Below are 13,231 nucleotides of genomic sequence, written 5' to 3' on the forward strand. Positions count from 1 at the left end.
AGAAATTCACGTCACACTCTCTGCATGCACCCCTCTTACCCAAATTCTAAAAATCTCATTTCGTCCTCTTCTCTCTACGAAATCTCACCCTTTTTCTTCTCTGATCTCCGTTCAAACACCGTAGAAGCACTTCCGACGTCAAGAGCTTCAGTTTGAACCGATCGATTTTGGGCTCTGAACTGGTAAGTTCTTCTTCTCTTTAGTCGTTCGTTATCTGGTACATGTAAACCAATATTCTGTTTGCCTGAGTTCATCTCGTTCTGAGCCATTGTTGGTCTTTTGTGTGGTTTAGTTTTGGAGAATTGTTGAGCGTTGAGGGTAAAAGGACTTATAGTAGGGTGAACCATATTTCTGCCTCAGTAAACGTTCAATCACGCTAGAGGTAAGGGAAGCTTATTAATTTAATTTATATGTTACTTGTATTGCATGAATGTTCGTTGAATTGATTGAATTAATATGATATATGATGGTTGCTATGTTTGGATTGTATGAAGTATGACACTTGACTATGATATGAATATATGAAAGTATGAAGATATATGTTGAGAAATGAGTTGAATATAAATAATTTTAGTATGAAATTTCCCCTATGAAAGTGTACGTTCGTCACTGAACGGTCCTTTACCGTTTGGTTTTTCTAGTGAACTTGGTTAGGATTGGATTCTTTCATTTGGGAAGAATCCTAGTTGAAGACGAGCATCTTCGTTTCGAAATACCATGCATAAGCGTTCGACCAAGCATAGTTGGTTCTTGGTATTCGGTTATAAACTTAAGTATATATATATATATATATATATATATATATATGTATGTATGTATATTTTCGTTTATTCTTAAACACTACTCCAATAGTATCTTATTATATTTATCAAGCCTTCTAATATAAGTTTAGTATTGTTCGGTCTTACACCAAACGCTCTTACTGAGTAGTGCTCAGTCTTACACCAAGCGCTCATTCTCTTTCCTATAATCTATCTTGATGAAATTAGTGTTCGTCCAAATTCAATAGAGTTCTCTCTCTACCGTGCTCGGTCATTGACTGACATTCGGTTTTTTTGATCCTAAATTCAAATAAGCTAAGTATTTATAAGCGTTCGGTTTCTTCATGTGAATTCTTCTAAGTATTATTCTTTGAATGTCTTGAAGTGTCTGCATCCACTGGTTCCGGCCTAGAGTCTTAGTACTTGGCATAGTCTTTTCGATGTTCAGTTGGAACTCTCAAGAGTCAGTTCATCTAATTGGCTCACTTTGTAAGTAACTTCGTTCTAGTCGTTCCTGTGATATATGATTGTACTCGGTTTCTTTCTCAACCTGATAGTAACCCTCCCGGCCTTAGTCTGTTCTGGAACGGGAAACCTCTCAGTCACACTCCAAGTGTTCGGTCTAGTTAAAGGTTAAAGTTTAACGTTCGGTATTTGGTACCCTTAGTGATCTTTGAACGAATGGTTTAATTGAGATGATTAATAATGAAAGATGAAGAGAATATGATATGGATGAAATGTTTTGGATTATGGACGAGCGTTCCAGGGAGGAATGACTCATGATTGTATATTGGAATTTGTAAAGTATGAATGTGGGCATGTTAAGCTTGCGGTTCATCCTGATGTTCTATAATTACTCGTCCTCACGTAGAGGAGGGTAAGTCATGTGTGGGAACGATAGGAAGTCCTAGTCCTTATGGTTAATTTGGACAGATAGGACTAACCTCGAGTGGCAACTGTTGAAGGTATCCAGTTATTACATCACCCGGGTGCACGAACGTCATAGCTACACAGATTTCATACAGTCCAGACAGTCAGTCTAGTATTAGGCTTTGTATGAACGAATGATGAATTATCTTGTTTGGTTGATTGTGTGGGATGTATGTTTATACATGAATTAAATTTTATAAGCTTACCCTATGTTTCCTGTCTTGTCTGTTTTGTACGTTCGGTTGTCCTTCTGTTGCAATGATCATCTGTGTAGATGTGAGCAGAAGGAGACGAGCTGCTGGAGGAAGATAACTTAGTAGAGGTAGAAGTTAAGACCGAATAGTAGAACCGTTCGGTCAATAGTAGTTTGATAGTAAGGTGATCGCTCGATCACCTTTTCCCTTTGCTTTTGTTTGACCGTTCGGTATAGGCTTTTGTAAACCGTTCGGTCAGAATTACACCCTGTACAGCTTTAAATTTCTTGTCCTTCTTTGTAAGGTCGTTCGGCCATAACCGTACGTTCTCTTTAATGTAAGACTGATATGTAATATTATTAAATGTAATTATTCTATCATATAGTTTTAGACTGTATTTTTGAGATGTTACAATATTCTTATCATAATGCATTTTAAAAAATAATTTTCGGATTAATGAATCCGAAACTTTGACAGTGATTAAGAAAATCAACGAGTTGATTCTAATGTATCCAAAATTATGTAAAGAAGTAAGTTTTGCATAAAAGCTTATTTTCAGGACAAAAAAAAATTAAATGTGGGTGTGGAGGGTGGTTCCAATGTATCCAAGTTTCCATTGACCCACGTCTGCACGCTAAGGACTTCTACCACCAAAGGCTCGACACTGCTGGTTCATTGTCTTTCTCACCTTCGCACCAAACCCTCTTCACCATGCTTTAGATGCGGGAAAGAGATGGGTGCAGGAACTCGATGCAGAGGAGAAGGATTGAAGGTGCAGACATGCATGGATGAGAAGGAGGAGGTGCGGCCCAAATGAAAATGACAGAAATGGAAAGCAGAGTCAAGATTTTGACTTTAATTGAGTAAAACTAAAATTTCTTAATTAAATGGGTGCAGGAAGAAAAAATGTAAGTGCACAAAGATATCCTAGACAACCCAAGACAGCTACATTTGTGGTTAAAAATTCTTTTCCTTCTAATGTGTCATAAATGCTTTAAAAAAGTTATGAGAACTTAGTATCTTTTCATGGTGAAAAGTTACATCATAGATTATTAGAATTAATTTTGGCTCCATGTTTGCTGGGTAGCTTGGAAGTACTTGAAACCATGAAATTTAAATGTGTCTTTTGCCAGCATTCCATTTACTTTTGTCAGGGCAGTTGAAATTGCTTACTGTATCTTCTTATGATAGGTTGGTGATGTGAAGCAGCAAGTTAATTTTGTCCACAAGGCACCTAAGAAGGTAAGGACTATGATGTAGACTGCTTGTATGATGCTCATATTCTGTCCCATGTACTTTTTGTTGTTATTCATTATTGCTTTCCCTATTTGATTTTTTCTTGTAAACAAAGAACAAAATTCCATCCTCATTGTTTTGCAAATTTGAATAACTAAAGTAGTTATTAAATTCTTTAAGGCAAAGGGCACCATATTTAATTAGGGATTGGAAATAGGTCACATGATGGTGCTCTATAAATCTACATATTCTTGAGGGTTGCAAGTGTTGATCAAAATTGTGGACATACCAAGCTGAAGATTACAATTCCCTGAGAGCCTGACTTAGAAACAGCTCACATAGCACAAATGATTAGGTTTGTTATTCTAGTGTACTAAAATCTTGTGAAGATCATACATAAAGATTCATTTTTCCTAATTATTATACACACACTAGATACAATAATACAGTAGGTGGAAAAGAATTGAATTGCCAGAGATAACATTGTTTATCTTGCTCATGTTCTTTTTATCTCTTGCTTCTCAGGAATTTCATCTGTGTCTTCATCATCTTCACTTCATTGCAATGATTCAAATAATGTTACAACGACGACAAAAATCTCAAAATCTCCAACTTCAGTCTGTCTCTGACATCACGCGCATCCCCTGGTTCCGCAAAGGCCTTCCATTGTCCTCCGTCGCCGACAAGTGTCAGGTCGACAAGCAGGAGACGGTTACGGAAGAGGCTAATAACAATTCCAAGGTTCCCAAGTTCTTCAACGCCTTCGAGTTCATCTCCTACATGTCATTGGGCTTTGATCTCTCTGACCTATTCGAGACCAAGCAGAAGACGACCGCAGTGTTTACTTCCAAGTGTTCCGTGGTGTCGATTATGGCCAAGATTGTCGCGACAACCAAAGCCTGAGTTTCACGGTGGCGGATGTAAAGGACATCAAGATCCAACTTTAAGGGACGACCATGGGAAGGAAGGGGCAACTCGCGATCACGACGGAGGTGTTCGAGGTGGCACCAGAGGTGTCTGTGGTAGAGTCAAAGAGAGAGGGGGGGAAAGGAGCTAGGAAAGATTAACTAGTGTTAGAAAAAAAAAATGAGGTGACACACCACTGTTACCCACCACAACTTATTTTTAACGTCGTTAGTTTTGAAAGACGAAAAAATATGGTTATGTTAAGTGGGGTTGGGTTAGGTTGAGTTGAGGTTAGGATTGGGGTGGGGTTGGGATGGGTTGGCTATGGTTAGGTGGGGTGGGGCTGAATGAGGTTTGTTGGGTGAGGTTTGAATCGAACCGAACCGAACTGAACCAAACCTTAGCCAACTTAACCGAAGCAAACCCAACCAAACTCAAGCAAACCAACCAAACCAAACTGAACCAAACCCGACCGAATCCAACCCAACCCAACCGAACCCAACCCAACACAATTTAACTGAACCCAACCCACCAAACCCAATTGACTGAACAGACCCGAAACGAACCCAACCCAACCAAACCGAACTTAACCTAACCCAACCCTACCTCACCCTCCCCTACCCCACCACACCACACCCAACCCAAAAACCGAACCCAACTGAACCAAACCGAATCCAACCCAACACAACCGAACCTAACACAATCGAACCGAACCCAACCGTACCCTACCCTATCCTACCCTCTCTCATAAAAGTACTATTACAAAGACTACCTCCAGTTTTTTGCAACATTCTCAGGGGACACAAATTCCAATTCCACACGAACACAACACTACATATCAATAATAACAAACTTGTCATACACTAAAAAAAACATAAGATAAAAAGTGAAACAAAAGTAAGTGCCTAGATAATAAACAAAAGTCAAAATAGCCACATAATCTAATAAGAAAAGAGTTTCCCATATCACTGGAACCCACTGTGAGGCCCTCTCTTTTATGAGAGAGGGGAGCAATGGTTAGCATGTATCAACAACAAATAGTTAGCATAATTAATCACAACCTTATATTTTGGTCAATATGATGATCCTTCGGCTATCAAAATTTCAATACTTCAATCACATTGATCATCCAGAAAAGAGAAAGAAATCAAATACAAAAACTAATTAAATCATGAATTGTATGCCACAAAATTTTCAACAAGAACGTATTGTTTATAAAAAAAAAAGGGGATTCCTAAAATTACCTGATACAATAATGGCTATAAATATAAAATTACCTGAGAAGCTGCAAGCCACTGAATTATGGTCTTTACTTTAGTATTAACAACAAACAAACTTTATCCCACCAGGTGATGCTTGTATTTAAAAAAAAAACAAGTTTCTCAGGTATTGAAATTGTCTACTCTCGATCTGCATACAAAATTAAGTTAATGTTAAGTTGAGACCATTTATCACCGAGGTAATTATAAATAAAAGAAAATAATAATAAAGATGAACATCTAGTATATTTTAACTTAATTTCAATTATTGGAAATTTCAATGACTAGATACACTATGACATCGAAGCACGGTGGCCACATCACCAGCGCATATAAAACCATTTTCTTTGTGTCAACATGATTAAACATAGAATGGTGTAAACCTTTCAACTAACTTAGGTTTTCACACTTAAAAATAAAAGTCATCTCACTTAGGCCCATTAGTCATAATTACGGAGAATGGTCTCTAATCTAAATATTGGTTAATATAATCATCTTTCACAGACCAACTGAAATATTTAATATATAACATTGTGCTGAATTTAAATGCAATGAAATGTTGATCAGTGGACCATTAATGGAAGACTAAAAGGCTTTATCACCTAATATCACGTTTTATCACCTAATATTTAATATCATGTATATAAAGCCTAATACTAGTAAACCAGAGAGTAATCACTATCAAAACCAAGAAATGATGAGCAATAAGCTCTAAAACCAATTTGAAAAAAAATGGTACCAGAATATAACAAAATTAAAAAAAAAAAAAAGAGTAAAAGAACAGAGAAGACAATAGACTTTTTATGTTACTCACTAAATAATGAAACAATTATAGAAAACAGCATACCCAGAAATTTGGATTTGAGCTTAACTCAACTCCAAAAAACTAGCTCATGGGGTAAGGGTTAACCCCCACCATACTTTAATACACTAGTTTGATGATATCACCAATCAATGTTAAATTTCCAACTTATAAGGACTACATATCTCAAGTGTGAAATTAGTAACCGATAAGGGCTGGGGAATCAACTAAACTTTTTATACCATATTAAACCATTTTTTTTTTTGCAAATGTGGGCATACGGATCTTGACTTTGCCTTGACTACTTGATACAGATCTAACGCTGGAACAAACAAGAAAGGAGAATAGATTAATGAAATATGCGAAAGCTCTAAGATTATTCGCAAAAGAGGAAAACACAGCAAGATAACCAATCCTACTGCCCAGAGCTAGGCTCCTCTAGAGTAACCAAGAAGGTTCTCTGTTCAGCCAAACAACAAAAGACCCTTCCGCTTCTCTCCACACCTGATACTAATAGCAGAAAACTATTCCTTCTTTCTCTCTCCTCTAACTAACCACTATTCTAACCAGACCACTTCATTACCCCCTGCTCTTCTTTCTCACATATACTCTTCCCCATCTTGAACCGTGCTTCACTTCATGGGCTAGAGGCTCGTTGGGCCCAATTACTCTTTGGGCAGGAACCTATCAATACCCTCCTCTTGAAAAACTGTCTTGTCCTCATGACTTAAGCCTGGAAATTGACTTCTAAAGTAATTCATACTCCCAAGTTGTATCCTCTGCTGTTTTTCCCTTCCAATGAACCAACCACTGGTTAACTCGCTCCCTCCTCTTCATAATACTTTTGTAAGCTAATATTGATTCAGGCTCCATGACTTCCACATTTTCATCTTCTATCTCTGTTGGTAGTTAATCTACTGTTTTATGGTCAGCCACTGCCTTCTTAAGAAAGGAAACATGGAACACAGGATGTATCCTTGAAGAGGGTGGTAATTTCAAACGATCCTGCATCATCATCCATACCCATCATAGACCTGATGGATCCCAATGCCAAGAAACTCATAGCCCTTGCATGTGAGAACTGGGATGCCTTCCATTTGAAGAATCATGGCATACCCTTAGATGTTTCTCAAGGGGCTGAAGAACAACTCCAACGCCTCTTCTCTCTCCCAACTCAACAAAAGATGAAGGCTCTCAGATCCCCCATTAGTGCCAATGACTGATTAATTGACCCACCCCAATGACTGATATTAATTAAATTATAACAGGCCAACTGGGTCGAATTGAATCCATTTTTCCATTTCTAACTCCAGGACCATATGTTTGTGTCTATCACATATCATAATAATCAACCTTTTTGGCAGGCTGAAGTCCCAAGGAACTTGTCAGTTTCTTTGTTATTTAGCATGTATGCAAGATAAAAACTCAGTTATATTTAATGTATGAATTAGCCTAATAATCTACTTATAATTTGTATAGCAGGTACATGCAAAGATTTGATCCTGGTTTTGGGTTCAATGGAGGATCATATGCTACACAGCCAATGTATACGGCAGTATTGAATTACAACATTGAGTTTCCACAACTTGGATCCACTCACAGACCCAGCTTTCTCTCTTTATCAATCAATCTAAAACTCTATAGGTTAGAGAATCTACCCTTATCCAAAAAAAGCAAATAAATCAATCCTTCCTAAACAATTAAAACTCCCACAAAATCCAACAGAAAATCAACTGAAAATAAAATAAGTTCAGTATATTTAAACTGACCTATTAAACAGTATAATTAGTTTTTTAAGTATAAAATAGTGTAGATAAACTATAGTTTAAAGTTTTTAAATTAATTGTGCCCAACCCTACAAATTATTCTACCTGCGAATTACAGCAGCACACTTTGGGAAAAGCCAACCGTATGGTACAGAACTATTCACGTTATATAAAAAAACATGTCACTCTTCTAGAATTTTTCTTTCATTTAAAAAAATTTGGAAAGGGAACATTAACTTTTCTTAATATCAGAGGAGATAAGAAGGTAAGAAAACATAATCTCAACTTTAAGTGACACTAAACTATATCAGAAATCCAAATTTAATTAAATCTAAAATATTGAATGCCAAATCCAAGTTATTCCATTAAAAAGGGAGCCCCCTCCAAATGTTTTCTGTAGTAAAATAACCAAGGAAAACTCACCCAAAAAAACACAAGAGTCGCCCATTACAAAGAGGAACACAATCGTCGCTGCAATTTTTCAGCTCAAATGATGCTTCGGTGGTAGAAATGCTACGAACAATTGACTCTAAGGGTTCATATCCTGCTGTAAATAGAATAAATCTGTAATTTGTGGAACTCAGGACAGTCTGAAAAATGCATATGAATGCATATGGGTCTTTTAAGAAACCCATGCTGCAAGTAAATACAAAAAATTAGTAAAAAATATACAAATAAAGACTAAAGCTGAATTTGAATCACCATTCCTTCACGTTGAACACCAATCCAATGTGAGAGGAGGCATGGGTTTAACATGAATTGGAATGTGGGAAATGGTACCTTCCAATAGAACTGAGTCCAATAAAAATTGATGCAGTCTTTATAAAGTTTTGCAATTCTAAATGACTGCCACACAAGTCATCTTTAGCATATTGATGAGCTGATGAATAATGTACGGAAATATCTCTGCATTTCTTACACGTAAACTGCCATTCAATAGGGAGGAACCAGAACCCACAAACCAGAACTTTTGAAGGCCAATATGCTGTCAATGCACTAAATTTAATCAGGTGATTAAACCAACAATCTAAAGACAAGCTTAGTAGAGAAATCATACTCCTAGGAAAATTACATTTCGCCAAAAGCATCATTCATACTTCAAGAATAGTGAAAGAGACTTAGATATACCCCATTAACCATGATTTCATAAAGCTTTATTACAAAAGAACCAAAAGCAAACAAAATTATCATAACCAATTAATCACATTCTTTTTTAATCACATTCTTTTCCAACTAAAAAGTCACAGTTCTCGCACGGGCTTTGATTTCTGAACAAATTTCTACTTGATGTTTTACCAAGTGCTTTGTTGGAACAAAAATTTACAAAAAAGTTCAATGTCTTGATAACTTCCCTATTTTCATTCCAACATAAGAGATTCCAGAAAGCACATTCGAATGCGACAACATAGTTTGAGAAGCTTTTAATTGGAGCCCTACCCTTCATCCCTTAGTGCGTTACCGCAACTGTCGTATGACATTATCCCAATTTTATGGTTTAATATCAGGAGTATATAACCTCCAAATGGAGAGAAAAAAACAAATGGATTAAAACAAAAGCAAGCAATTCAAACTCTAAACAAGCAACATCACGGAGATAGATATGAGAAAATTATATTAAAGAGAAGAACAAACATACCAGGACATTCAACCACTTCTTTACTAAATCCATACCTGTTGAACAATACACAGAATCAGAGAGATCAAAGTCAGAAGTAACATTGAATAAGAATTAAAAAGATTGTGTAAATTTACAATCACTGACCCTTTTGTGGGATTTACCTGAGAGATGAAGGATCAAAAGGAAGATTGGAAGGTTGGGTGTTAGGGTTAGAGATAGGATTGAGAGACTGCAAAGTAAATTGTAAGATGAAAAACAATTTGGGAGAAAGAAACTAAGAGGGCGAAACCTACGGTGCTGGTGAGGTTAGAGATGTGATGGTTGGCCTTCTCGGTCGGTTGGTTACAGAGTTGTGAAAGAGAAGAAGATGAAATAGCTCTGTTTTGGAGAAGACGGAGAAGGTCGGATGGAAAATATAAGCGGCAAGAACGAGGGAGGGAAAATATAAGCGGCAAAAAGGAGGGAGGGAAAATATAAGCGGCAAAAATTAGGGAAATAAAAGGTTTTTTCACCTCACTATGCGGTTTCCATAGGAAAAGTTCTTTAACAAAAAAAAAATAGTTTTAATTTATTTGGAGATTTTAATAAAACAACCAAAGTTTTCCAGGATTTTTAAAATCACTCGAAATAAACCTCTTTTACATTGTATTATTTTTATAGTATCTTGTTGTTGATTGTTTTATTGATAGTTTATCTCATAAATGTTTGTATTTACGTGTTTGGGAATAAAATTATCGGCAATGATCGTATAATGTTTTATACGTGAACAAATTATCCAAAGGCATGATAGATTTATGAAATGACGGGGACGAAAATTTTAAAGGTGGGGGATGTAAGACCCTAAAACATCAAGAAATTATCAAGTTGTAAAAAGTTCACGTTATAAAGTAAAATAGAATGTCATCAGTTTTGACATGAATTACTATTTTAATTAGGTTTAATCATTTCAGAGGTCTCTATTTGTGCAGATTCATGTAATTAGGACCTCATATTTTCAAAGAACTCAATGAGTTTCCTTATGTAAAATCGAGTCAATTATGACATTGTCGTTAATTGCTGTGAACGCCCTTAATTTTGTTGCCTGGTGGCATGCTGAGCTAGGATTTAAGAAGCACATGGCAAAGTAACAGGTTATTATGTGGATTTATTTGATTAAACCTTATTTGTGTCAAACCAAACCTCATTTGTGGCGTCTCTTCTCCGTTGCAATGACCTCTCCATCTCCCCCTTACCTTTACAACCCATGTGCCACCCCAAATCCATTGTCCCCCCAAAACCGTCGCGCCATGTTACGATGCATGTTGAGGTGAAGGAGATCGTCGCAACCGCCATTTCCTCCGACGAGAAGATCCTTGAAATCCTCCGCAACCGCGATATCTACTACTACTCGACTCCTAAGAAGAAACGCCCTTTATAATCCCTCCAAGACGCCGATCCTGAACTCCTCTGCTACTTCAACAAGCTCAGCGTTCCTCTCAACGAGCAGAAGCATCTCGCCAACATCGTCGTCGACACCGTCCTCGACAGAGTCTCAATGGCCACCACCCATCGCAAAACCCTCGAGAAGGCCGAGGTCATATTCTGCTCCATCTCTGACGCTATTAAGGAGTACCCCGAGATAGTCTACAAGTACTTAGGGAGGGTCATGCCCTCTGATGAAAACTACTACGCTGCGTTGAACTCCGCCGTCTTCAACGACGAGGTCGTTCTGCTATATTCCCAAAGACACCAAGTGTCTGATGCATATCTCCACCTACTTCAGAATCAACGCGCTGGAAACAGGGCAGTTTGAACGGACTTTGATCGTTGCCGACTGATGAGTCAATATTTTATCGATTTCACTTAGTTGATTGTACTGAATTTAATGAGGGAATTGTGCTTAATTGTCCAGTATTTTTTCCATTTTTTGCTAATTGTGCTTAATTTGACCAGAAATTCTTATTTTAATTAATTTGAATTATTTGAGGCTAATTATTTACCTTATTAATTGTAGGGAAATTGTTAGATAATATTTTGGGACTTAAAAAAAATGTCACAACAATTAATTTTAAGCTAAAAAGGAAGAGAGGTGTGGATTTCATTTTAAGAGGTGCATGAAGAAGCGGATGGAAGCAACTAAGTGGTGTTCATTTTGGTGTGCTTGGAGAGGAAGGGTGCTACGCACAAGCAAAGCACACGGCCCAGAAATTGCCTTCAATTGGAGGGCTGAACACGGAGATAAGAGGCCCATCACGCTCTCCATGCTGCACTCCACATCACGGTCCAGCTGCCAGCAAATTGAAAAGGTGCACTTGGGGAAATGAAGAGCTACGTCCAGAAGAAGTCCAGCAAGGCTTGAAAAAGCAACAAGCAGCGTAGGTGTTGTGAAGTCCAACAATAGCAAGACAAATTTGCACGTGAGAGGTAATTGAGGGGTGCGTTGTCCGCCCAGCACGAGAATGAAAAACTCATCACGGCCCAGACCTTGTGCACTGCAGCGTCCAGCAAGTTTGGAGAGATTAGGAGGTGCATCCAGCAGCAGCGGGTGGTGTCCAAAGTGAAGCAAAGCGTGGAGCCTCCAGCAACTGACGCGTCCAGCAAAAATTGGAGATGACAGTGACGTGTCCAAAGTGAATAGGGCATACTATATTAAATGAAAAACAGGAGACACACGAAAAGGAGACACACGAAAAGGAGGTTCCAGTAGCCGCCACCTAGAAGGGTACAGCACGTTATATTCTTATTGGAAGAGCAGCAGTGTTTGTAGCCCAAGGATGGAGGGCTACGGTTGAAGGCTCACATCCAGCATAACAGTAAAGAACGTTGATGGAATTTGGAATGTGCACATGATGACGGCTGGAATGTAGAGCTCCCAAGGCTCTTCGTTTGTTTCTTCTTCACGCTTGAACTCGATACATATAATTTATATGTTATATAATTGAATGCATTTAGGAAGCAGCTTGTTTATTTAGTTCACTTTACTGCTTACGTTTTTTTTTTTTATTAGTTGATTTCGTGATGAATTTCATTTAATGTTCAGCTCAACGTTGCATCTTCAAGTGATTCACACACTCTTAAATTGAATTTTCATTCCAGCTGCAATGTGCTTCTGCTGAAACGTTGCCATTTGTTCACCCAATTTCCTTTAAAATGTATTCTTGCTGAATTGTATTTATGCTGGCGCGTTGCACCAAAAAGCATGACATGCGTTTATTTGAACTTTAATTATCGTTGTTGTGCTTAAGGCTAATTGTAATTTGCGCATTGCCTTTAATTCACTTAGATGCGTTTCAATTTTCTTTATTGTGTTTTAATTGATTCACGCGAGTGTGGATTGAAGCCTCGTTTTCCTGTTGCTGTGTGCTTCCAGCATTGACGCAACATGCTGTTTGTGAATTTGCTTAATATGCATTCCATTGGTACACGAAATCTTGGATTGAATTTTCATTCTTGCTGCACGAAATTTAATGTTGATTGCAATTTGTGGTTTATGGATATGCTTTTCTTCACCTATTTATTTCGCTGCTCCACTTGCTTTAGCTGGAAGATTTAAATGCCGATAGGTTCTTTGGTTTAGTCATTTCCTTTTGTTTAGTTTACTGTTTTCATTCATTTCAATGTTTTCAATTATGTTTGGTTGTATTTAATTTCCAGTTTTAATTTAGTTCATTTCTAATCAAGACAACACTTTTAACCCCCCTCCCCACTTCATGTTTTGACCTATTGACTGAACCACATTTGATCCTTGAGAGACGACCTAGGAGTCACTTCCTAGCACTA

At 37.5% G+C, this 13,231-nt stretch overlaps 1 protein-coding gene across 1 annotated transcript; it reads right to left on the reverse strand.

Moving 5' to 3' along the window:
• Nucleotides 1–3,386: 3,386 nt before the first annotated feature.
• Nucleotides 3,387–10,735, reverse strand: LOC108333240 (uncharacterized). The gene is made up of 7 exons (XM_052873122.1): nucleotides 10,647–10,735; nucleotides 9,766–9,988; nucleotides 9,634–9,701; nucleotides 9,491–9,525; nucleotides 8,635–8,839; nucleotides 8,278–8,490; nucleotides 3,387–5,437 (listed from the first exon to the last, which is right to left on the reverse strand). Exons 1-7 carry the CDS (start codon nucleotides 10,733–10,735, stop codon nucleotides 5,410–5,412), a joined length of 861 nt encoding a protein of 286 aa, XP_052729082.1. The 3' UTR covers nucleotides 3,387–5,409.
• Nucleotides 10,736–13,231: the final 2,496 nt, after the last annotated feature.

The sequence above is a fragment of the Vigna angularis genome, chromosome 1, assembly GCF_016808095.1.
Source record: "Vigna angularis cultivar LongXiaoDou No.4 chromosome 1, ASM1680809v1, whole genome shotgun sequence".
Classification (NCBI taxonomy): Eukaryota; Viridiplantae; Streptophyta; class Magnoliopsida; order Fabales; family Fabaceae; genus Vigna; species Vigna angularis.